The 26,844-nt window shown below is 46.3% G+C and overlaps 1 protein-coding gene across 4 annotated transcripts; it reads left to right on the plus strand.

Annotated features, from left to right (window-relative positions):
* LOC144175092 (MFS-type transporter SLC18B1-like) lies at positions 1-25,379 on the plus strand. Of its 4 annotated transcripts, XM_077704155.1 has the most exons (16): positions 23-120; positions 266-326; positions 1,038-1,326; positions 5,737-5,852; positions 7,812-7,907; positions 8,487-8,560; positions 12,224-12,371; positions 13,240-13,308; positions 14,457-14,544; positions 15,669-15,814; positions 18,288-18,386; positions 19,104-19,195; positions 20,870-20,965; positions 21,543-21,617; positions 22,838-22,931; positions 25,158-25,379. In XM_077704155.1, the coding sequence occupies exons 3-16, from the start codon at positions 1,068-1,070 to the stop codon at positions 25,236-25,238; spliced, it is 1,533 nt and encodes a 510-aa protein (XP_077560281.1). In that variant the 5' UTR covers positions 23-120; positions 266-326; positions 1,038-1,067; the 3' UTR covers positions 25,239-25,379. The 4 variants fall into 4 exon arrangements, with proteins under 4 accessions (XP_077560282.1, XP_077560284.1, XP_077560281.1 ...); XM_077704156.1 differs by lacking the exon at positions 266-326 and having other exon boundaries at positions 1-120; XM_077704158.1 differs by lacking the exon at positions 18,288-18,386 and having other exon boundaries at positions 20-120.
* The last annotated feature ends 1,465 nt before the right edge of the window (positions 25,380-26,844 follow it).

Below are 26,844 nucleotides of genomic sequence, written 5' to 3' on the forward strand. Positions count from 1 at the left end.
GCAGTGCGTCTCGACGGAATGTGTGCAGAAGACAACGCGGCGGGGTTGGTAAGGACATACTGAAGCCCTGCTGCGTTCCACTGGGTGAAGAGCACGCAGAACAGCAAGCCTTTCAAAACGGTGAATCGTTTTGCCGACTGGTATCCTCGCGGGGGTTAAACGAGTGACCGTATGGTTCTAAATATTTCTTCCACCTTAACGCGATAAATATGAGATTTTGATGTTGCTTGTGTGGTTGAAAACACTACCGTTTATCTCTATTTAGCACTGGCCGTGACGCTGGAGTTGCGTCATCAGGAGGCTGGCCGCCTCGAAAACTGCGATTGGTAAGGATGCCACACTCGCAACGCAGTTTTCGCAACTATACCTGGGCTTTTTACGGAACTAAACGCCATTATTCAACCACAGCCTCCTCCATTACCGACTATGTACAGGAGGCTATGATGCAGTCATGTTCATCCCGTCTCAGGGTGACAGTTAACGATAGCACAGTATATTCAAGGGAAGCTTATTTTGTTGTCTATTCCTGTTAACTGCTTCTTCTTTTTTTTTTTTTTTTGGGGGGGGGGGGGGGGAGGGGGGACAAACATGCATGATTTGTCACTTGAACATCGAATGTGTAATGAGGGTCTGCCTTTTTGTTCGTGGGCTATGATGTCTATAGGGGTGAGGCGTGAAAAAGAGAGCGAAAGAGAGATACCCTGGAGCTAAAATTTCTTCTTACGCTGTCGCACTTCAGGTGTTTAAACCGGTCAAAGGTTGTTGACTGATGCCCATTCGTCTTGTTTACGGTATAGAACTCCAACTTTTCACATTTTGGAGCCACGCTAGCCTAAAAAGTTTGCATCGGGCCTTCAATACAAAACAGAACGTGCGGAAGGAAGTAACACTCAAGATGGAGGGCGACAGAAGAGTACGGAATCTTCTTTTTATTTTTCACTCCGTTGGCGTACAGTGAGGATAGCCGCCGCACAAGGCGTTGGCGCTCGTGTTCCTTCGGGGCCATTTTTTCGGTTCCCTTTCCCGCCCCAACTCAGGCTGCCCAGATGCGCGCGCAGTGATCTTGGATGTGCGGCCTCGGCACCGATCCCCCAGCGTCAATCATGGGATCCAGTGAATTTAGGAATGGAGGCGTTGCTGAACAGCGGCTCCAGCAGCCGCCGGCGCCCCAGCCAAGAGTGTCGGGGCTCGGGAACGGCGTTTGCCACGTCTCTGCGAAGCATCCCACACTGACGGCGGGTCTGGAGCGCTCCACGGGTTACAGCCGCGGCACGGAATGCGGTGGCCCGGACGGCGACGCCGCATGTGGGACACGACCTGCTAAAGGTGATGAGTGCTAACAATTTAGTACGTTGGGTAGGGGGAAGTAGAACGTGCAAGTTCTCGGTAAAGAGTCGCAGCCTGTAGGTGCTCCGAATGGATTTGGAAGTCCCCGCAACACACCTACACAGTCCATGCATAGTGTTCAAGCCCACTTTTGTTAAATTGCTTTTACGACTACCCTGTTACACCGCTGAAGTGCATATTTTCATTGGTCATTGTGCGGCATCAGGTAGGAAAGGGGTGGTTACGCAGTGCTTTGTACGTGCTGGAGCTGTCTTGATTGCATTCTTTCTAGCCGCCCTGAGTATAAAGCAAAACCGCTCATCAGCTTTCTGTTAGGAATATTTTTTTCCGATATATCGTAGCCTTCCAAGTATTATGGTGTCTAGGAGAACACAGGGACAGGTTTACCAGGAAAGAAGGGTAAAAAAATATACTTCCCTGTAAGAGTTCTTACTGTTCGTGCTCGAGGAGTGACTGAATTGGTGGCATCAGCATTTATCTTTTTTTGTTTGTTTCGCTGTACTGCATCACATAACCGACAGTCGAGCCATAAATGCCGTGCGTCGGCGTCTTACCAACAGGAGAGAGCAGGGCTGCGGTGATGGCCACGGCAAGTTAACATACTGTGTCACTAAACTGTGTCCCTAAAAGCGGTAAAAATATATCGATGCAAACAAAGATTGCGTAATATTCTTCAGTTCAACGCACGCCTTTCGCTCGCATTTTGGACAATTAACGTTACTAATTTAAACACAATGAATGAATGAATGAATGAATGAATGAATGAATGAATGAATGAATGAAATGAAAAATGAATTTAAACACAAGAAAAACAAAATGATTTTTCGAGCTTACAGCACACGTTTATGGCAACAGGTTTTCCTCAATTTCAGAGGCGAATGTATTGAACGAGTTAGTTCACACAAATTCCTTGGCATTGTCTTCAATGAAAATTTAAATTTGTCTCCTCATATTGACAAACTTCGAACGGATATATCACGGTGCATTGATATTATTTATAAGATGAAATATTTACTACCAGCTTGGTTAAAAAAACAACTGTACTACAGTCTAATCCATTCTCGCCTTAACTACTGCCTTCTAGTGTGGGGTTCAACAGGAAAAGCAAACATAGAAAACCTATACCGGCTCCAAAAAAAGTCTTACGCGAAATTGAAAACGCGCCCTACGTCAGTCACAGTTCTCCATTATTTAAGAAACATCAGGCATTGACAATTACGAACATTCTAATTAAAAAAAACTCTCTAACTATTTATCACCAGATAAGGACTGAACCTATTGACTTCTACAGAAAATACACGTCACGCAGACATGAATACGAGTCTATAGGCAGGTAATATACACAAAACCAAAAACTCGCACAAACTACCAGATTCCCAACTTTTTAAACAGTCACCCCGCAGTTATAACCATGGCACAAGATGCTAAATCTGAACAAGGATTTAAACATAAATTAGACATGTACTTTTTAGAACTACAATGAAAAACGTGTATTTTAACTTTTTGTTTCTTTCAGAAAACTTCGAGGTAATTTTTTTCGCTCTATGAAATCTTGTACTGTAATTATTGTTTCTTTATGAAAACTGAGAACTGTTTTTCTTCTTTCTTACTGTGAAATCTTTAATTCTCCTTATTGTTTTCTGAAATCTAAGAGCTGGTGTGTTTTTTTTTTTGTTGTTGTGGAATTTTCATTGTAATTATTGTGTCTTTCTGAAAACTGAAAGCTCATTTTGCGTTAAGTGTGTGCATTCTTCTGTTATTTTTATTGTCACAAAGGACGTTTCATTTCCCCCAGAGTCGTGCCAAAACGGGAAGGGGAAGAGGGACGTCACCTTGTCAGGCTTTTTTTTTTTTTTAGCCTTTTTGGCCGTCCCCCTCGACAACTGTACAGCCATTCCTGTACATGTTGTCGCAATAAACTTTCAGCTTTCAACTTACTCGATCGCGTTGTAGTAATGTTAATTTCGACTAAAAACCTTTTCAGTTTCGTTAGCGTTAATTCCTTCTTTGTTTTATGATACGTGGCTAGTGTTATATTTTCCTTGCACCTGGTTATTTATGTGAGCTAAACGCGAAAGTCCGAGGCGCATACGTGATCTATCGCTTCTGTAAGACATGGCGAAATCCCGAAAAATTTCGAAAGTCGAGAATTGGCCCCCTAAGCCCTGTTAATTTTACGAATCAATTTCTTCATGGCACATTTTGCATTTGACAACACCAAAGAAATTTCTTATAGATTTCCCGCCATGTCCCAGTCGAAAATGACAAGAAAAATTCCTGTAGTTTGTCGTATTTTTGCGTGTCGTACTGTCTGTCGTATCCTTTTATCGTGATTCGGGCAGCTGGCTATGTCACGACATCATGATGGCTGTCGTAACGACAGGTAGTTCTGTTCTGACTACAAGAATGTTTGTCGCTGAGAAAATTGACTTTGCCTTGACAACGTAAATGTGTGTCGTAACAACAGGGCTTCTGTTGTCAGTTTTTTGTCGTACGACAGGAATTCTTGTTAGGTTTCTGCGGTATTCCTGTTATCATTTTAGACTAGGGAAGGCGCATGTTCGTGTAGCAGTCAAGGAACTTGTATTCAAAGCAGCTATGGGAGGCGTCGCAGTGCTGGTGCCCTACTCTCAATTTTGTAAATTTTTCCAGGATTTGCCTAATTGTTTTACGTAAGTGATCGGCGACGTATGCGCATAATGATCTGACGCAATCACCTGCAGTCAGCTGACAAAGCTTTAAAGCTAAAGCTGACAGCTGCTTTAGCTGACAAAGGTCACCACGTAGCTATCCCGTATTGCCCACGAAAAATATCAAACACTTGACACATAGTTTAAAAAAAGGGTGCTTAACGCTAACGAAGTAAACGTATTTTAGTTAGTTTGCGTTGATACCACAAGGCAATTCAGTAACATTGATCTAAAGGTGAACGGCAGGTGTGTTTTGAACTGAAGAACACCACGATCATTTTCATCCTTACCTATTCATCTATTTTCATTGCTTTTAGCAACGCAATTAAGCTGGGTTTATGTTGCCTCGCAAGAAATTTTGTAATTACTTTCCACGATCACTGTCACCACGCCGTTGCCTGCTGGTGGGGCACACGCTATTTACCGTATTTGCACGATTCTAACATGCCCCTAATTGTAGCGCGCACGTACATTTGCCCGAAAAAATTCCAAAAAGAGTATTTTAACGATTCAACCGCGCAGATGTAAAAGACAAGACACCACCCACCTGACAGGAGATATTTTATTTCACACACGCAACTGTGGCAGCAAACAATGCCCTTTGCTTCATACTGGAGCGGGGTATACATTGAAAGTGTTGGCAATTTCAAGGGCCTTGACATTCATAATTTTTTCCACCTGGGAGTCAATTTTTTCAAAACATCTTCAAAGCGAGCTAGTCAGAGCCGATGAAGCCTTGCTTGAAAATATGGCCCTGCTTTGTTAACGTTAATCCCGCACTTGTGTCTCCGGCACGCCCAGTGTGCAGGATGCCGCTTATCCCTCGCCGTCGGCAAGTAAAATTAGCTTGCCCTTGATGGACGCAGAACAGTGGTACAATGAGCCTAAATATGCGCAACAGCTTGGTAAGGTATGCTAATTGTAGAATAGGTGCACCAAATTTTACTCACGTGACGTTGACGGATTTTTTTTGTTGTTGTTGTTGATATATTCGGGTGGAAGTTCAAAAGGGCAATGTATCAGCGCGCCGAAGCGGCGAACCGGGATGTCAACGTGCGCGCGCGTTTTGAATCGAGGTTGCGCTTAATGCGAACACCTAGTTCGTTTTTTTTTTTTTTTTCTGTCGTCGCTGCAGGAATTTATAAGCAGATTAAGTGTGAGAAATTACGGAACCAACTCGTGTCACATTCAAAATACTAGCAGTGCTGCACTTTTTTGAGTCGCTGGGAACGCGCCGATTGTAACGCGCACACAAATTTGAAGACTACCTTTAACACAAATTAAAAAAAAAATCCCAGGCCATCTCACTAACGCTAAACGTGGAGAGGGGCGAAGCATGCAGTGTACAAATGTATTCTTGGCGCCTTGGTGTATTTTTCCCACGGAGATGAAACCGTTGGGAGGAGGGGGGGGGGGGGGGAGGTAGAGTTATACAGCTTTGCTGTAAGTCTCGTGTCTTTGAAGCACGAAGCATTCTAGCGCGAGGCGTTGAAAGCGGGTGTCCCGGTGTTTTAGTACCGTGACTACATGACACTTCGACGACATGAGACACCGACAGCCGGAGCCAGGCCTAAGGGGCTTCGCCACTAAAAGGTGGTGCGCGTTAGAATCGTGCAACTACGGTATCGTGCAAATACGAGTTAAATCAAAAGGTGGTTTATTTAACCCCGTGTTCCTCTATTTTTTATTTCCCCACTAGTTTCTGGCAGGGTAGTCGTCTGCACTCGCCAACAAGTTGTTCTCGTGCTGCTGTCGTTGGCCAATTTCCTTCTTGGCGCCAGCGTCTCGCTACAGGCGCCCTTCTTCCCGCACGAGGTAAGGTCGTTCGCACCACTTTTCTCGTGCAGCCTGGAGCAAAACTGAAACGCTAAACTAGTATAAAATAGTGTGTGTGGACTTAATAAACACATTTAAAAACTACGGCACTTGTAAAGTTTATGTATGTATGTGTATATATATATATATTAAGGCATTCGAGATCTAATCGAAAGGCGTGGGTTCGGTTCCCACTCTGGGCGCGTGTTTTTCTTTCTTTCTTTCACACGTAATTAGTAATAAAAAAAGTAATGTAACGTCACCAACGTTAAAAAATATTCTAACCATTCCCCTGTGCCTTCTTTGGCGTTGTAGACTGCCGGCATTTCTTTCTGTGTGTATATATATATATATATATATATATATATATATATATATATATATATATATATATGTATATGTATATGTATATGTATTTTTTTTCTCATGTAATTAATAAAAAATAACAATAATGTAACGTCACTAACGGTAAAAAATAGTCTAACCATTCCCCTATGTCTCCTTTGGTGTTGTAGACTGCCGGCATTTCTTTCTGTATTTCCTAACGAGCCCCTCATTTCCAAACCCTACTATCGTGCGAAAGCTTAGCGAGGGCCTCGGTTCTGGCAGCCTTGATGCCAAGGTAGCATAAGAGGGTTTCCCGCCAGTTACCCGCTTATGACAGGCTGTAGACGTTCGCGTAACGCCCCGGGGGTTGAAAAGAAGGTCCCCTTCTCCCCGTGCAGTCTGAGTGGCGCTGGCTACCACCCTCAAGCGTCAGGTACAGTTGTAGTAAATATAAATACCCCAGAAAGTGAAGCAGAACACAGTCGCCCGGATAGCCGAATTGGTAAGGCATTCTAGATCTAATCGAAAGGCGTGGGTTCGGTCCCCACTCTGGGCGCGTGTTTTTCTTTCTTTCTTTCTCACATAATTAATAAAAAAATAAGAATAATGTAACGTCACTAACAGTAAAAAAAATAGTCTAACCATTCCCCTATGTCTCCTTTGGTGTTGTAGACTGCCGGCATTTCTTTCTGTATATATATATATATATATATATATATATATATATATATATATATATATATATATATATATATATATATATATATATATATATATTCTTCCGGAAGCACATGTATTTTTTACATGTGTAAAAGATACCCGCCGCGGTTGGCCCAGTGGCTACGGCGTTGTGCTGCTGAGCCAAAGGGGGCGGGTTCGATTCCCGGCCGCGGCGGCCACTTTTCTGATGGAGGCGAAAAGCAAGAACGCCCGTGTGTTCGAGATTTCGGCTCAGGTTAAAGAGTGCCAGGCGATCAAAATTAACCCGGAGCCCTTAACTACAACGCGCCTCGTCGCCTGTGCAGCGTCGGCGCGTTAAACCTCATAATCAATCAGGCATGTTTGAAAGAGGGAAAGTGGAGAAAAAATGGAGGAAGTTCACACTAATGCGTAATACTTGAAGGTAGCTGCGAGCAGGTGGAACCACAAGGCCCCGGCGCCTCATGTCGCCTTCCTTCACGGTGAGTTAGACGCCCTCACTGAGCGGACTATTGACAACAATGTAGCCTCAACAGGGCTGCACGCAGCTTCTGGAATGAACTACAGGCTACCGGAGGGGATCTTTCTGCTTTACGCTCAAATATGCCGAGCTCAAGCATCTCCTTTAATATTTTAGTTTGTTTTTGCACCACATCGCTCAGACACCACTACATCTTCGAGTAGACCTTTACTCCATGGACAAATCTCTACTGCGATCAAAAGGGGCCGAGCACGGGTACTCGGGTCAACTCTGGTCCCTTTTGTTAAGCTACCGCGTCTTCTTCAAAGACCCTGCATCCCCCTCCCTCACTCCCATTACCTGAACTAGCATTTGACCATCCTTATCTGTAAAGGCGTGGCTCTGCCAGGCAACTAAAGACAAACGAAGAGATCCCCTTAACATGGTCGCGCCGGTGCAATAAACTTTTGCAGGCGGAGATTAAGGACGTAACGGCAACGCAATGTGGCCTCGTCTTCAGTGTGTTCGAGTTCACCATCTTCATCATGGCTCCAATATTCGGCAAGATTGTAAGTACTGCGTGCACCACCTGGCCGGGCTCTGCCAGAGCGTGCTTCTTTTGGCTCGTAAAGGCACCCAGTATTTATACTCTAGTCATATCAGAATTACGAGAGTCTCTCGGTCACTCGCGAGTGTTTTTGGTGGGAGGCCTTGCACGCCTTTATGGATGCCCATGACTCATGTGCATGCAGTGTTAGTTAGAAGTCCCTGTGCAAAGTTCCGAGGCCACATATAATTAAAGAAAAAAATTTCTCGTGAGCAACCACAAGATTCTTGCTACTAATTATAACGAATGACGCTCTTGTCAACTTTCCCGTGTAAAACATTGTTTATTTTCCATATTTAAGCTTCTGCTAAGAACTATTTGTGGCCTGAAGACTTTCTTGCATACCTGGGGAGTGTACATAACAAACATTTCCTTTTGGGCGGATAGGGTGTGGAGGAGGGGGACGGTAGGAGAGCAGATGACGTTTTTTTTTTTTTTTGTTACAAAACATGTAGCTCCTGTCCTTTGGCAACAGCGTAAGCCGCCCTGCGGAATGCGACTAAAAAGCGACTAGGCGGAATGTAACCTGCGTTCCTTCCAGGTGCCCATCGTGAAGCCGAAATTCATGCTTCTCTCCGGCCTGTTCTACGTGGGAGGTGCATCAGTTATTTTCGGGTGAGCTGTGTGAAAGCTGTTTAAGCGGGGGCTGAGAGAAAACCACCCTCTGCTTTCGTGACAATCATTGCTTTGGATTGGATCCGGGCTATTGGCCTCGAGGACATACCGTGGCGCCACCTACGAGTGACGTCACTCGTAGGACGCCGAATTGTGTTGTCGTCTGCTACAACCCATTTCCCGTGCGTATGCGGAAGCGTGTTTTTTTGTTGTGGCCACCGTCTCGCCCGCTCCTTGTGGATTTGATGCAAATTACCAAAAAAGTTGTCTGTAAACCAAATAATTCGGGCAAGCAATCAGCAACTCGCTTGTTCCCGGCGACACCGCCGCGTTTAGGTAGTTGCTACCATCGCGACCACAGCTCTTACATACGCAGCCAGCTAACGCCAAGGACGATGCAACTTACGCCGAGAAAAGTACGCTGTAAATTCATTATGAAATACTTGTGACGGGACATGTGTGTACAAGCAAGCACCTTGTAACAGCGACGGAAACGCGTCGATCACTTATGATCTCACCGCGCGAACTGCTCGTATACTGCCTGTTAAATGAATGACGCGAGAACGGTGATCAGATTGCTTGGCCGCACATGCTTAAAATTATTGTTATGGTCTGCAGTTTGGCTTAATCAGTGCCTATTTCCCCTACTATGTTTTTATAGTCATGCCCGGATTTGATTAACGATCACTGCCGCAGCCTGTACTCTGCACGGCTGATGTTTACTTTTCGCGACTTGTCCGCAATGCATGAACGGTATGAACGCGAGTTTTTAACGCCTTCGAGCGGGTTCGGACTAGGCTATATTTAGTTTTCATTAGGTGCTCGGTGTGGTAATTTATAATTGCAGCGCGTTTTGTATGTTAACAGTAAGCCGGCATTTCTCAAGCATGAATTTCGAAACTCACGACTGCTCACAGAAGGCGAGGCTGCGTACGAGGCGAAACACTGTGCACGTCGTTAATGATTTCAGGTAATGGGGATATTTAGAATAGGAGAACCGAGCATTGGGGGCCCCCAAAAAGTTAGAGGAACCCAAACGCAACACGCGCGTGCGCGACGGGAGGGCCTTCGCCAACAGCTCGCAGCCGGCTTCGGATGCCCGTAATCGGATGTTGGGAACTTTAGGCTTGGCGTCGCAGCAGATATTTCATCGCCGTTAGAGTTGCGAGTGACAGTCCCTAACAGAACGTTTCACCGCGCTGGGAACTCTGTAAGCGCGGTGATTTCCGTTGGAGCGATCGACGATCAAGATACCTGCACGGCCTCGGCCGATTCTTGCGCGCAAGCATGGCCATCCTTCGGCCGCTCGCCGCACCGTGCGTGAACGGGCCGGCGCTGCCGGGACCGACCTCCGCGGCCGGTCGGCGTAAATCGCGGCAGATATTTGAGCATCGCTTTGAAAACCGCAGCTGATGACACTACGATATCGGAATTTTTCATCACACTAACATCCACTTTCACCAATCTGGAACTTCTTTTCCACGACTTGTGTGATTTTAAAAAGCGGCGACAAGTTGTTGCTGCCGCGACCTGCGTCGGTTTGAGCCGCACCGTCGGCTGTGCGGGCAGTCAGGGCGGGTGCGTGTGCTTCTGCGAGCAGTTAACGCTTCACGATTTCCTGCTTTATACATTTCACAAGGGAAATCTAGAAACTTCTCTCGGCGATCGTCGTACTCCACATTGTTGATCGGGGTAACAAGCCACTGCTTAAGCTTCGGTCGCATGCGTAATACACCACCACGCTCATGGTGTTTGCAGATAACCTACCACAGTTGATACGGTTATCGACACCATTAGGTCGAACTACGCTTGACGCACTGAGAATTAACTTCAAACGAAGGAAATTAACACGAAAATACTTTTAGAACGCGCTTTCAAAGCGAAGTGTCACGCGCTGCAAGCCAACTACGCAGCAAGATAGGAACGGTGATCCTACAAGTGACGTCAAAACGATCGCAGCGCCGGCCTCTCCAGTGGTGGGCCTCGCAACCAATACGGGCGGGTACAAAACCCGCAGATAACGCTACTAATGCTCTTACCAATGGAGATTTGGGGCCTACTGCACCCCCTGCATTTGCTCGCGTATCTGTGTAAGCAATATTTGTGTGCCTTTCGGTCAGAGTAAGGCCCGTGCGCTTTCAGTTGTCGACACCTGCGTAAGGCTCGGCTTGCAGAGATGTGGGGTTCCGCCGCAAGGAGGATGGGCGAGATCGTTCGAGACACTTTTATTCTCAGGGTTTTAAAAGTCAATCAATCAATCAATCAATCAATCAATCAATCAATCAATCAATCAATCAATCAATCAATCAATCAATCAATCTTTATTTCAACAACATCTGTGCTGGGGACCGTGAACAAAAATCCACCAAACGGGCTTGACCGGCCCTGTCAAGCGGAACTAACACCTTAAACAGCAGAGCTGTTTAAGGTTTTAGTTCCGCTGTCAAGAGTTACCAGAAAAAAATACCAAGAAAAAATACCGAGTGCACCCGATCGTGCGCCTCGTGAGGGGCGCCTGCCATCGGCCAGCTCTACTTTCGAGTACACTCTGCCCAGCGTTCGTGGAATCATCTCGCATGCTCTTCTACTGGCGAGTTCACGTGCGTTCGCGCGCGAAGTAGGGAGCACAGACGCCGAGTTCGCGAAGCCGGTTGCCGCCGGTTCAAGCGCGTGCTAGCGCGGTCACTCTGGGAGAGACGTGAAAGCCTGCGGACCGTGGAAAACCATCAGGGCTTGCCATTCGTGGAGAAGCTACAGCGGCAAGTTTGGAAATCCGTGTGAGGTACAACAGCCGGGTCTCCGACAAAGGGAGATGGGCCACCAGCTCTGCTGTTTCTCCAGCGTTGCGCCACCAGTGCAAGCTGCGCCAATTTTAAAGACGATAGTCTTTCTTGGACTCCTTAAACCCAGAAATTTTGGTCTGTCTGTATGTCTGTGACTCGATTCAGCCACCCGGCCAAAGCAAAACAATGCCTGCGCATTAGTCTTATATAGTCACAGCTAAATCTACCCGTCTATGTCCGGTGTAAGGTTCATACTTGACAACATCGTTGAAGAAGAACAAGACATTATGCAAATATGAGACTACAAATCAATACAGAAGTGATATTTGCAGTGTTCCTTTATAAAAAAAATCAAACAGGCTTCCTTTTGCGAATTTAAATAATTCATCAACTGCAGAAAAAGAATTCACTCCGCCGTCGCCTGCTGTCGCCCGCGCCACTATAGCTTCTGGCGCCATTTTAAGAAATCAACCGGCAACAGTTACGAAAGGTTCCACTAGATAGGTTCCACGTTCTGCTTGCAACGCACGTGGAGTAGGGAAACGCGGTTCTATAAACGTTGAAGTAAGGTACCTCGATTAACGCGCGTCTCCGCCGTACGGCAGCGTTCGCATCGAGACACCCGGTTTGGAGCAGTGCAACGCGGGAAATTTAAAATGATTTAAGCAAACCTTTGGCGTCTTTACCTTGGGAGGAGCGCGACGCATGAGGAACAAGAGAGGTGAGCGGGAAAGCGAAGGGAGACATTTACTTCGCAATAGCCGATAAAGATTATCGTCTTTTGACGACATTTGCCACGAAAGGAGCAGATACGCGGCCAATTTTTTTTATTTGTTTACTCAAAGGAAATGTTATCACTTTCTCTCCACGTCGCCGCCAGGTTCTTAAAGAAATCTCCGCCTGGTTCCGTGTTCCTTGGCTTGGCCATCGCCACGAGAGCCGTCGAGGGACTCGGCACTGCCTCCTTCATGACGGCGGTCTTCGCAATTGTCGCCGCCGAGTTCCCAAAGTCACTGGGCACCACATACGTAAGTGCAGATAACTAGGGTACGGATGCCTACACGGGTAACTTCGAGCGACCTTGGGTACGGGGAGTGGCGACAGCGCGGACCCCAAAACCTTTTTAGGTTGAGGTAGAAACGTATAACAGCGGAGGTCGGCACGTTCCTCAAGTGGTAACTGATGGAATATCTGTTCGTTTAGTGACCAGGATCTCCGGGACCTTGCTGAAAAGCGGGGGAAATAAACATATAGTCGACTCTGTCAGCCTCGCTGACCAGGTCAGCGAGGCTGATAGGGGCGCGAGCAGTAAGTAAATGGCCTTGGCGCGCTTAGTCTACAGGAGTTTCTTGAGAGCTTGATGCAGAGAACATAATGTCATTCGCCCATGTTTTTTTTTCTTTGCGGGGGGAGGGGAGTTGCGGGAAGGGGGGAGGCAGCGTGCCCCGTTGACCGTCGCCTGCCAAGTTTATACAGCCCGAGAGCAAAGATCAGGTTTGGGAGCGGGGGGGCACACGATCGTCAGTTGGATGGAAACATATAGGCGCAATGCCAATCCCCAGCAAAGAACCTCCGTGCAGCCCTTCCTCAAGCTGTATAGTTACAAGGCTTTATCATCTGCCCTGCATATTCGAAAAAGTCTGGAACTGTGTGTATATAGTTTGTCTTTGAAGGAACGTAAGGAGAAGGGATGCCTTGTGAACCACCTAGTTCACCCTGCAACATTTCTGAACGAATTCTGAATACTCCGTCCAGTGCTGCACGGTAATTCTTTCAATGCCAACGTGAGCTCTTTTAGGCATGCACATTGTCTCGCTCTTCTTGGAGCCCATATGTGTAACATATTTTAAGAGGTACTCATGGCTCATGGCCGGGTTTTCATTGTTTCCGTTTCAGTCAGTCCAGCAAACAGCGTTCGGTGCCGGTCTTGTTGCTGGGCCCACAGTGGGCGGTTTCCTTTATCAGGTCGGTAACAAAATATTCGGCATATAGCGTTTTTAACATTACGAATACGTTAACGTTGCTATGTGCGGTACTACCTTCAAACATTTTGTGTATTAAATAAAAAGTGGCGTTAACCGCAGCATACCCGAGGAGTTTTTCTGCTTCGCCTGAGATGGAGGGCCTAATTTGTGGTCACAAGGACTATTTGGATGGCGACGAAATATAAAAAAAGGGGAAAAGTGGAAGGCTATTTCAAAGTGCACCCAAAGCGTCGCTGTTATTGGTGTTATGGAAAATGGTTTAACGTAGTGACGACAAGGCTGGTTACCAGACAAGACGGGCAATGAAGTCATTTCGAAATCAGAAGACATATATAATAAACGTACACACAAGCAGAAATATTGCATACATCTGCCGGGTACAAAAAGCTTATCTAGAAATGCACATTTCTATAGGTGTACATTTCAGAGGGCTCACTCAGAGTTCCGTTTCGTTTTATACAGAAAGCGCTTCACGTGCCGTGACATTCCTGCTTTTCCCCGCAATATTTGTTTGTTTGATTTCCACTTGGGTGCACAACTTAAGTCTTTGCAATGAAACGGCAAATGTGAATTTGTTCTCTCTTATTGACACTACCCTGTTCTGGTATGGGGTCATTCACACATCGTAAACTTTATTACAAGTCACTTGAATACTTCGTAGATGATACCTATACAACACATTCACAAAGGGTTTCGAATGCTTTTCGTCTGTAACGAGGAAGTACAGCTATTCTATACATATGTGGAGTAGCCTCCAATGGCCTACTTCCAAGAAAGTCAAGGTTTCTTGTAAAAACGGGTCTCATTTGAGCTGAACTTTATTGTTGGGAGAAAAGGCGGTGTATACAGTGCAAATGTTCTTTTGTCGGATTGTGGCGCGTAATGAAATGTTTTCGCAACAGCTGTGGCATACGCAATCAAGGTTCCTTGATGCTCAGTCCTGGATAAGGCACGAACCACGAGGTCAAGAAATACTGTACGACAATAAAATTTCCACCAAGGTGTAAATGACACCCTGAACAAAATCCAGCAAACGTTGAACACAACACATTTAGCGAGACCAGCGAAAGAGTCTTTCGGGAAACGCTGTGTTCCAAAGCTGCAGCCGCTGAATATTTCTCCACGCAGGCCGGAGGATTCATCGTCCCCTTTGCCGCAGTTGGGTCTCTTCTCCTTGTTTGCGGCATCTTCGTCTACCTCATGCTGCCAGCCATAGGTGAGAAGTGCTGCGCTGTTGGTAACTCTTGCACTTTACCCCCCATTTCGACTGACGATAAGAAAACATTGGAATTGAAAGGAAAACTTTGTCAAGATGAGGGAGATGAGAGAAACAAAACGTTTGAAAACCGCGCGAGCTCAGTCTCGTCACTCCTATCTCAAAAATTTAAAAATCGATTAGTCAATCCGCGCCCTTGGGATGCTCGTTGTCTGCTTAAATTAGCGACAAAAGCTCCTCGCGTACGGTGGCTCAGAAACTTAACCAAGCGTTAAACCAACATCCTCACAGCTGAAGCCTGTGGTCTCTTTCGTGCAATTATTAATTGCCTGCCATTTCTTGTATAATTGTGTGGGGACCTAAGAGTATACCAAATGTACAGCCATGGACAAATGAAACGCGAACCCGAAAATACGAACCAGGACACGCAAAAAGCGCGATTTCTCTCCATTAAAGTCAAGATGACTTGGTTACAAAAAACACAGCTTGGAAATGTGGCTTTCCAAATATGCCAACTGCGCGCCATTACTGGACCTCAACGAACAGTATTTTTCAGTTTTGCCCATTTCGGTTCGTAATTTTGTGTTCGCATATTTTATTTGTCCACGGCTGTACTAAAACTAAGGTTCAGTTCAATATCCTAACGTTCGGATAAGGGCTCTGAAGGCCAACACGAAACTCACTCGGGTAAGGCACCGGATTTTTTTTGTTATTCAACGTCAAGAAGCGTCATCCGCGTTTGTGCTGTGTGGGCTTGAGTAATGTACACCTAAATAAAGCTTGAAGAATTGCACTGAAAATGTTACTTAAAATGTGAAACAGAAATAACATATCTCCATATTTAATTAGAATACTAAACTAAGATTAGGATTTTTTTAACGAATAGCTGATCCCCAACCGAAGCTCGTTTTTTCGGTCCTCGTTTTAGAGCGTACTTGCTTTCGAATTCTTGAATGCAAGTGCACCCACTCTAATAGCTGTTGTTCCAGAATAGCATACGCAATGAAGCGGCAAAACCTTCCGAATTTCGAAGACTTGCGTAAATGCCTATATCGCACAGTAGTAGCACTAGTCGACGAAATGCGCGATCGTCTTGGAAACTCCTCGCGCCCGTTGCGCTGCAGAGGACGACAACGAGGTCGCCCCGAAAAGCGGCGACATGTTGAAGTTCTGGTGCAACGCGGGCATCCTGTTGGACGCCTACTGCGTCTTCTCCACCTTCCTCATCATCGGCTTCAACGCCGCGTGCCTCGAACCTCACCTCAGACAGGTTTGTGGCGTCCTCCCTCCTGGGTCCCGGCGCGTTAGGGCAATGCTAATAAGTAAAAGCTCGCTAATTCGAACTTCATATATTCGAATTTATGGATAATTCAAACTGTAAGAGTTGGTCCGGCCAAGTCTCCATATAGAAGTCTCCGCCACTGATCATTCGAACTACGCGCCTCAACGACGGCGCCTTGGCGGCTAAAAAAAATGCACCACGTGCCTACACACGAGGATGCCTTGAACGGAGAATAAAGCCAACCTAAATCCTGCATGGCGGACGATATGGAAGGCGCATTGTTAGCGAACTCGGTCGATTGATGACGCGAGTACAGTGGTGTTTGGCCATCGTATCAGAGGTCAGAAGCGCAGAGCATGTCGCTGCCAATGACAAGGACGAAGCGTAGGGCTGCCGTCCAGAAGACACTGCCGGATCTAATGCCGCCCGTGTTTTCTTCAGTTCTCAAGAATGCGAAGGTGAGGCTTTGCGCTCCACTCATTTGTCAGAGCAAAAAGAGCTTATTGTCACCTTTAGGGACAAAAGGCAGACCGCAATACGGGCTTTTTCAAGCCTCAAAGTGTTGACATGCCCAGTACTGCTTCCCAGTTCCAGTGTATTGTTGGTATTATTAATTTGAACTGAGATGGCGTCCCCTAGTTCGAATTAACGAGGTTTTACTGTGTCAAAATATTGTCACATAGGATAAAGCGAATCGAGGTTCTCGTAGAAATGGACGTTTATTGGAGCGAACTTGCGCTCCGCTATAAATTTAACGAGAACACAAACTGCGTGCTATAAGTAGCCAACGAAGTGACATGCGCAGACGAGCGTCGGCAAATCGAATGCCGTGGCGTTTACCCTGCGAGAATTTCTCTTCGCGGTATTCTTTCCGGGACCACCAAATTAGATTGAAAACACCAGCAATCAAAGACCATTGTAGCCTAGCGGCCGCAGAGCGAAACTCTCCCTATCAGGTAATATAGCGTGTGCGGCATACAAAAAAATTGGCCCCGTATCTGCTCCTTTTGTTGCAAATGCCGTCAAACGACGATCTTTTGCAAAGTAAATGCCTCCTTTCGCTTTCCCGCTCACCTCTCATGTTGTTCCTCTTTCGTCGCGCTCCTCCCAAGGTAAAGTCGCCAAAGGTTTGCTTAAATCATTTTAAATTTCCCGCGTTCCACTGCTCCAAACCGGGTGTCTCGATGCGAACGCTGCCATACGGCGAAGACGCGCGTTAATCGAGGCGCCCTACTTCAACGTTTATAGAACCGCGTTTCCCTACTCCACGTGCGTTGAGAGCAGAACGTGGAACCTATCTAGTGGAACCTTGCGTAACTGTTGTCTCTTGATTTCTTAAAATGGCGCCAGAAGCTATAGTGGCGCGGACGACAGCAGGCGACGGCGGAGTGAATTCTTTTTCTGCAGTTGAAGTCTTTAATTTCGCAAATTCAAGCATGTTTGCTTTTTTTATAAAGGAAAACTGCAAATATCACTTCTGTATTGATTTGTTGTCTCATATTTGCGTAATGTCTTGTTCTTCTTCAACAATGTTGACAAGTATGAACATTACACCGGACATAGACGGGTAGATTTAGCTGTGACTATATAAGACTATTGCGCAGGCATTGTTTTGCTTTGGCCGGGTGGCTGAATCGAGTCAAAGACAGACAGACATACAGACAGACCAAAATTTCTGGGTTTAAGTAGCCCAAGAAAGACTATCGTCTTTAATAAAGGAAAGGAAACACGCGCTTCGCTTCTAACAGAGGCAAGACAGCCAGGCGCGGCGAGATGCTGGCAATAAAACGTAAGTAAAAAAAACAGAAGCCATGGTTCGCGGCGATATACATTAGTTCCGACTCGTCACTGTATTACAGAACGCAGGAGTCTTTAATTGAATGTACCAGAGGAAGTTGGGGATTCTTAATACTATTATAAAATTCTGGAATAATTTTTTGAATAGCCCATTTGTAAGGCAAGGTATATAATCTCAATGAAGAAATTCATAGGAGAGTTGGAAAAAAATCAGCCGTGTACCGCAAACTTGTATCAAACCCACGACCTTCAGATGTAATGTGTTTAGCTGTATTACACTTGTACAGGTTACTTCACAGTTAAAATCTTGATATTCTTAAAAAAATAGTACTGCACATTAAAGGGACAAATTAACTTATCAGTCAAAGTTGCCATAATTGCAGCAGCTCTTGCGTAAACAATTTAATACGGAAGAAGCGTCAAGACACGTATCGCTGCCCTATAGATATTTTTTTGCATGGCAGTTTGTGCCATCAGAAATGGTATACGGGGAACGAATGAGCTTTTTTGGAAGCCTCTAATACGTGTGCCTCGTGGAGGTGCTCCTACAGTCGTGTCTTGCAGGCCTGTGCTATACTGTTGCGAGGAGATCGCGGTGTTCTCCCCGTGCTGTGCGCTGCGCCTTTCCTCCTTATTAACAGACGCGGTGCCCGCATCCTCGCAGTTCAACCTGGAGCCGTACATGGTTGGCCTGGTGTTCGTCTTGAACGGCACTGTGTACGCCGCCACTGCTTGGATATGGGGAAGGGTTGTGGACGTCACGGTGCGTCTTCCGTCGCCACTCAATCCCAGTCGGCGTCTTTGAGTGCTGGTGCCATCTTTCGAGATAAAACGCGTTGTCTTGGTTACAGTTAGGGTAGATATCACCATACGCTCGCGAATATCACCTCCTGTTCCTATGTTCCTATCTCAGTCGCTGTCACGGTTGCCCAGGATTACTTGTTTGGAGTGGGGACGCTCATGAACTCGCACATAAAAATATTAAAAAGACAAAGAAGACAAAACCAAACGATGGTGCGCAACCATCGTTTGCGCACCATCGTTTGGTTTTGTCTTTTCCCCTGTCCTTGTCCCTCGTCAAAATATGCAGCGCACGCTAATATTGAATTCTAGACTATACCAACTAGCCCTTAAACAAGCCTTTGTTAACTTTCTTTCTTATTGTTGTGCCAGATATTCTATAACACTGCTCATAATGGCCGCCTACTAACTCGCGAAGTGTGTCTTCTACTGAGTCATTGCTGCCCCCAGTATCAAACTTCGTGGGTGTCGGTGCTGACGTCGACGCGACCTTTAAGTGTAACGTACGTGCTACAGCTATGTACGTACCCGGTAACCGTGGCGTCACAACTATGGGCGAAAGCTGTGCAAGCAGTGTGTTTTGTTGTCAAATTTTCTATTTGAAGCAGCTATTTTCTGCTGTATCACCAACGATATGCCATGCTTGTAGCATCTCCTGTCGGCACGTTTGCACTTTTAGGGCCGAGCGAAGGAACTTTGCATCCTGGCGGGCCTACTGATGTGCGTGTGTTTGCTACTAGTCGGACCAGCACCTTTTCTTCCATTGTCCACGTACGTATCCACTACACAAGACATACTTACTTGAGGTCGCATCAAGAACTTCAAGCGTGCACAAGTCTGTACGTGGTATGTGCGGTGTGCTTTGGCCCTGGGATTAAATCGTCATATACTTTAGGCAGCGCAAATTACAGTGGGAAATTACTGGGAATGCTCGGCAGGAAACAAAGCTGATCGCAGGCTAGCATGCTCTAAAAACTGACCGGAGTGTCTCGGAGTAACCTAAGTCACCTTTGAAAGACAGTGTGCTAACAAATACTCAGGAGAACTAGTCTTCTACGTTACGGAGTTGCAAGGATTCTTTGTGTACACTTTGAATTTAAGAGGATGGGAGTGGGGACGCGCGTGCACTTATTCCCTTTGTGGACACTATATTTAAGCTCGTCTCCTTCAGAAAACGAAGAAGGGTTTTTGTTGCCGTCTGCAAAGTCGATGGTACAGGGATTGATGTCCTAAGATGGTCTCTACTGTGAATGGGTGATTGTCCAATGTGTTGAGTTCGGCGGCCGACTCTCCTTTTCGCCTGCCCACTTTCATCCCATGAACACTCCTTCCCCAGTGCCGAGTAGCAAACCGGGCTTAACGCCTGCATAAAGCTCTCGGCCTTTGCGCTCATTTTTCTCCTCCTTCTCCTCGTTGATTTGAAGAAAGTTCTCCGACGTGCGGGAAAGAGGCGAGTCGAGTTTGCTCATGAGGACTCGATCGCTATGACAATTAAGCAGCACCGCCCCCACCCCCCCCCACCCCCCCTCACCCTCCGCACACTGTATACCTCCAACTTAAGCGCAACAGTTCATGGTGATACCCCACGTTTAAAGCACTCATCATGGTAACACTAGTACCACTTCTTTTAATGGGGAGGCTGGATATGTAACTATAAAAACACTTCCATTCACTCACTAGTCTTTCCGATAGGGGAAACTTAGGGATTGTGTCATTCGGGCTAAAAATTGGCAGACCATAGTGCCCTCTATGCAAACCACTCGGTGCTACATACAGTACTGTGCTAAAAGGGTTTTTCTTTCTCCCCATCTTGTGCATATGTCTCCGAGTTTAGTATTTAGGAAATCTTTTTAAATGATGGATGACACGTTACCCCGGTACTTTACAGGCCCTCTCTGTAATAAAAATGTGGTTTTCTATAAGTCCGTGATACCACAAATTTTCCAATGGACTATTAAAAAACCTGGGGCTGCCCAACATGGAGCTGAGGATTTTAACGTGAGGATTGATTGATTGATTGATTGATTGATTGATTGATTGATTGATTGATTGATTGATTGATTGATTGATTGATTGATTGATTGATTGATTGATTGATTGATTGATTGATTGACATTTACTTTAATTATTGACCGTTTTACTGAACCTTCACCAATGTTTCTGTGGCTAGGTGCAGTTCTGTGGGTGCTTTTTTTCTGCGTACAATAACTGGCTGGCCCATACATCCCAAACGGCGCAGTTCCAGCACTTGCAGCTTAGACTGTAAAATAAGTATCCCAGGTTTATTAATTGGGCTCAAACCAACAAATTTTATCCGAACAAAATAATTACCAAAAAATAAACCCTGTTCTTTAGTGGGTCACCTAGATAACATCGCATGTGCCATGACCAACCACAGATAGGAGTGCACGCGTGATAAGATGTCCACTCGCCGTGATGTTACAGAGCCGTCTGGACTGTGATGCTTGCCCTGGGAATATTTGGATTCGCCTCTGGTGGAACAAATGTCTGCTCGTTCGCTGGATCATTCCGCGACACCCTGTGAGTGCATTTGCTGTGGGCGTGCTTCGTTATACCGGGCTGAGAACCGGCACGAGATACGGAGCACGAGGGCTCCGTATCTTTATGCCGACCGTGAGTGACAATCTCCTCTGCGGCGTAGATTCGTATGGAATGCTTGAAATTAGTCCCGCATTAAGTACTATGCTTTTTCTGAATGTGTGGAGAAGGTGTCATGAGTGGGACTTGCCCGAAAAACGCGCTAGGGTCATTTTTTGCACACACAATGCAGATATACAAGAATGTGCAATAATGTGCATTCCTCTGATCTGTTCGTTGAGGTACGGCAACGCAAAGCTGTTTTACCCAGATGAGCTCTTGTTTTCGGGTTATACTTTCTTTGCCACAGGTTAGCACAAAACATTTAATGGTGCACGCCCCCCCCCCTCCCCCCCACCCTTTTTTCGTCGTTCTTCAGTTAAGAGAGAGAGAGAGAGAGAGAAATAACAGGCATTTTTTTCTTGTGTGCGTGCTACAAAATACGAAGAAACTTGTTTCTAGCAATTTTCGTTCATAACATCGAATCCTCAATATTTGCCTGATGGTTTTTCTTTTTCAGTAAACGTGGATTTCCAGATGATTTGTCTACATATGGCCTCGTTTCTTCCGTGTTCACGGCATCTCATTCAATGGGGTAAGTTTGGCGAACATGTGGTTTTCTATTTTTCAATCATTACGAAATTTTTATCTCCAGAAAATAAGTTCGAAAACCTGTTAGTGCACGCTTTATTGTTAGCACGGGGCCTACCGGAAACAGTAACGTGCATTATAGACAGGTCAAGCGGTGACAGTTCCCGGTAGCAACCTTACTCAAAAATGCCCGTGGCGTCTTGTACAAACCTAAATTTGCGCCTTTTCACTCCACTAAATTACCGGGTGCATGGTGGCGGCCGTGCCTTTCAAAACATTTTGTCTGCTCGTGGATCCGGAATGCACTCAAGTTCCTTTCTGCTGCCATGCAAAATTGGGGATGATTCCAAGAATAACCGCACGCACGCACGCATGCACGCGCGCGAGAGGGGGGAGAGGGGGAAGGAGAGGGGACTTCTTATTAGGGGCTTTGTTATTAAGTAGAGAGGCTTTTTTTATTAACACCCACCATGGGCATTTACCTAAGATCTTTGTAAATACTCGTTCATGGTGTGCTAGTTTGGGCGAGTTCGTAATCCTAGCAAACGTTCGCCGCTCAAAAAAGATGAAAACACAGAAAGGCGCACTATTCAATAAGCATCATTCAGAGAAGATGCGGATAGCTTTTAAGAAACGCTTGAAAAAGTTGCTCAGAACTGTGGGGAGCTGCGTCGTGAAGTAAGACGTCGCAAAATAAAAAAAATAAAAAATTGTTTTCCCCATCAGCATTAAGAAGCAGTCGGTTACGGATGGGTAGAGAGCTGGGTTCTGACCCATGTTTCACTTCCCACAAAGTTTTTTTTTATTACTCCGTTCAGTGATGTTGGTACCCTAGGGACAAAAGAATGTCATTGTAGATATTTATTCTGCGTTGACAATGTTGCTAAACAAACGATACTTTGCAACTTCGTTTAACAATAGCATGGCCCATAATGATTTGAACCCCTGGGGCTGAATTGTTTAATACGACGGTCGTCATTTTGAAGCGATGTGGTGTTGGCATACAAATGCATGTATTCTTGGGTTGGCGCGTCACTTGGAGCGGGAGGCAACGGTGGAAATGACGCAGGTGCCGCAGCCGGAACAACGCGCAAAGCGGCGCCCCAACCCAGAATACACATGCATTCGCATACCAACACCACATCACTTCAAAACAACGGCCGTGGTTTCGTAGAATGGAGCCCAAGAATAGCAAGGTGACAAGGGTATACCCGCGATCTGCAGAGCTTTCGTGGGACCAACGTTGGGTGGCTACCTGCTTGACACAGTCGGCTACCGCATGGCCACCATGGTTCTCCTGGGCAACGAGCTGCTCCTCGTAAGTTTCAATCTGCATTGTACGCAATTTAGCTCTGTTCGTAAGGCGCGCATCCCTAAAATGAGTCCAACTAAGCTCACATTTACTGAGCTGTCGCGGTTAACTATTGCTCTCTAAGTTGATAACGGTATGCGTGCGCGTCGTGCGTACCCCCGTACAATTTACCATCCCTTCCTCAATAAAGTTCAGAGAAGAGCAAAAGCTAAAAATGCGTCCAACCTTCCCTGAAAGCGCGTCCAATCGATCGCCAAACCTTCAAAGACCGAAATCGCAAATGAAGAACGAACCCATGTAACGATTTTTCGCTTGATAAGTAAACGCATCTACGAACGATCTAAACGTATACCGATGCGTAGTTGATGAGATAAAGACTACTATTGTACTTCATCATGATCGACGCGTGTATTGTCTTATCTAGAACCGTTTCTTTTCCGCGATTTTTCATGTAACCGTTTTGATAATCATACAACGGAAGCCAGGCTTCACGCACGCGCCATGCGTCCAGAGATCTTATCACAGTCCGTACACCTGGCCCTATGCGCTCTACGCCTGCCAGGATGGCTGAGGATACCTTATCGAGGGGTTTTGTCAGGTCCAAGGCTATAATGGCCGCTGAGTGACGTGAGGGAGGGTCCTTCAGAAAATCCCAGTATAGCCTCAGGTGGACATCTTTTGTCGCAAGCCCTGCCCGGAAGTCATACATGCTGGGCGACAATTCTTTTTCTTCTATTAGCCTATTTATTCGTGCCATAATTATTCGTTCCATTATTTTTCCTATACATGACGTTAGCGATATCGGCCTGAGATTTTCTGTCGAAAGCTGTTTGCCCGGATTAGGGATTAGGGTAACATTCGCATGACGGAACTCTCGAGGAAGAGTGCCCTCTGTCCAATGCTTGTTAAAGAACTTGGTATCGAACCATCGTCGAAGTTTCTGAGCATATTATTCGTGACTCAGTCTTGCCCTGGCTGTTGTAGGGATGACGGCTGCACATCGTGTTCGCGCCACGATCGCGAGATTTGCCTTTAAAGGGTGCTCCACCGCTAGCACACCTATGATGCGGTGAAACTTGCAAAACAGTTACCGGTGACAGAAGTTATCACAGCGTTCACCGTGTCATAAGCGTTTTCGTTAGTCGTTCTAAAGCATCTACTCCAACCAACTGGCGAGTGGGCAGGCTACTGCGCATGCGCACCATGCTCAGCTTGAAGCGCCGGAAGCGATACGTGTTCAGAAAGCCAAATGGCTGCCTGCAGTGCCGAGTGCGCTTGGCATTACATTGCTGACGCGACTAAAATATATAAAAAGGGGAAAAATGACAGTAAACGTGGTTTTGTGTTTTATTAAGTGATAGACACCGACTATCATTTTGTGTTGGAGGTAATTTGGTGTTTACACATACCGAAGGCGCACCTAGTAGTGCACATGCTTTTCCGTCACGCTTAGTTAAAAACCACCCCTGCCGCCCACCCACTGCTCGCCCGAGTGTGACACCGATAGTTAAGCGGACCGCCGAAAATGTAAAACGAAAACTGCACGTATACTAATTTACGATAATCTATGCAGGGGGAAGCTTTGGCGTTGTAAACCGGCGCCAAAGCTGAACTGCTCTATGATTGCGTGTTCGTATGGGAAAGTTTTGTAACGGTACGGCTCTGATGAGCCGCAATCTGCACCGGAACGACGACGCCAAAAAAGTGACACCAGAAGTGCGCCGTAGAGCGCCAAGATTTGCTTGCCGCATGGAAAGCTTTGATACGAACCGTTCAGGTGGCAGCATGGGGCGATTGTGAGGTTGTGGGAATCGCTATTGCGCGACACTGCTGTGAAGGCCACTCTGAAATTAGAGGTAAAGAAGTAGTGGCATGTTCCATTAGGCGCCGGTAACGCCACCTGCATGGCAGGCGCTCGTATTTTTATCATTTTGCGCATGGGCACTCGGTTCAGGCTCCACGTCAATTGCCTGTTTCCGGGATATTGGGGTGTGATGAACTTGATGTCGCGGTCCTCGGCCGCCGCTGGCTGGCACTCGTCCTTCGTCGTACTATAAAATTACCGTACACGGCAAAGTTCGCCGCGGCTACGTTATTTATCGCACGGGCTGTACACAACGTTCGGTTTACCAGCAAGTCCTCGGAGTTGTTTAAAAGTAGTGTGAGCCGCATCTGCACGTTAAACAGTGTGTTTGAAAACGCAACTTCTCTCTCATTGTGCATTGCGTGCAGGTTGCGTGGCTGTGCTTCTACGTGTTGACCCGTCGCCAAACTGCGCCTGACCGTGAACCTCTTCTCAAGGAAGTCATGTGACCTCAGCTCTACTTAGCGTATTTTTCTCTTTTTAGACAAGCCTGAGTGTTGTAATTTAATGTAAGGATGTTACTTTGTGTTTTTAAACGCCTGTGCGTGTCCCGTTGTTTTATCGTGCATTAAAGAAATGTTACCACCGTGTTTCGCGTGCCTTTCGTTTGTTACAGTGCACGGCAAGCGTGCATGGGGTTCATTTTACGACCTACCTGGATAGACATAGGTTGTTCTCGGCGATTAGCGCTGAATGGCTGATGTAAAAGAAGAGAGAACAAGGGCCAAGACGTCCCGGTGAGACGGTGGTGGTTCAATTCACAAGATGGGGGCACCGATAATGATGATCTCATCGGTGAAGCCATGATGATTATCCATTAAGTTTCAACAACTTCCCCGGCCACAAGAAGCCGTGGTCAGTCCGCGTTCAGTAACTGTACATAAAGTCCGTTCTGTCGATCCGGTGAGGCAGTCGGAAGGGAAACTGCTGCATGCGTCGTCTTATGAACCCACGCCGAGAATGTCGACGCAGCCAGTTCGAAATTCGTAGGTCATCGTCACCGCTTTGCACTCTGATGTTAATTCTTCAGATGTATGTACTGGGTCTTGAGAAGTTGCTTCAAGCCTTCCGCTCCTTCCTAAAGCTCTGTCATTTGACTGTCTTTGTCAGTGCCTTCTTGTTCTTTGAAAGGTGCCTGCCTGTGTGCGTGTGTGCCTGTGTGCGCTAGAGTGCGTACAGCTGCAATCTCCCTAGCACATCTTGCAAAAACGTCTAGATACCACTCTTGTTTTCTGGCGTCGCTTGGCTGTCCGTTACAAATATTTCTCTTAATCGGTATACGGAAATTGCGCCAGTGTCGTGGGACTTTATGAGCAGCATATTGTCCTCTGTCATTCGGGGAAACTTTTGAAATGAACCCGAAAGTAACGAATGTTCAGATTGAAGGTCAGGTGTCATCCGGCTTGGGATAAGAAATCTGACGGAGGCGAGGTTTCTGCATGGTGAGATGTCATGTTCCTCAAGGGTCTTCCAATCGCGTGGGAACAATTCGGTCGGGGGGAAAAATTTGCTGAAGTTTGTCGAGGAATGCAATTTTTGTTGATCTGGCTGTTCGATGGGGTCGGATATGCTGTCTTTAAACCGATAGTATATTCGGCACATGACGTGAGCAATTCCGTCTGCGCAATCAAGGTTCGTTGCAAATTCCTCGTCTAAGTGCTTGATGTCAATAAGCGATTCAATTTTCCCGTTCCATGAGTCGTCGAGCGATTACCCGCGTTTTTGCTCTTTTTGTCTCTAGTTCATTAAGACCGACCATAGAGAGGAATACTCTGTTCTTGCTGCGGAGGTAGAGCATCTTCTATTGCCTGATCAGCTGCGAAATTCTCTCACGTTTTGGGAATCGCTGTCTGGACCCACCGAGGGAAATCGTCGAAGGGGAGGTACGACATGGAGAGGCGGGCGGATATGGCTCCTCTGTCGCGCTGTACGCGCTCCAGGAGAAAAATGATGCGACATGTCTTTAATGATAATGCTAGTGCATGTAAAGGTCTACATCTCGGGAGAATTTCAGAAAAATCGAAGATGTGTTTTTTATATATATATATTAGCGGC

The sequence above is a fragment of the Haemaphysalis longicornis genome, unplaced genomic scaffold (genome assembly GCF_048455015.1).
Source record: "Haemaphysalis longicornis isolate Haplotype H1 unplaced genomic scaffold, Haemaphysalis longicornis Haplotype H1 scaffold_3, whole genome shotgun sequence".
Lineage (NCBI taxonomy): Eukaryota > Metazoa > Arthropoda > Arachnida > Ixodida > Ixodidae > Haemaphysalis > Haemaphysalis longicornis.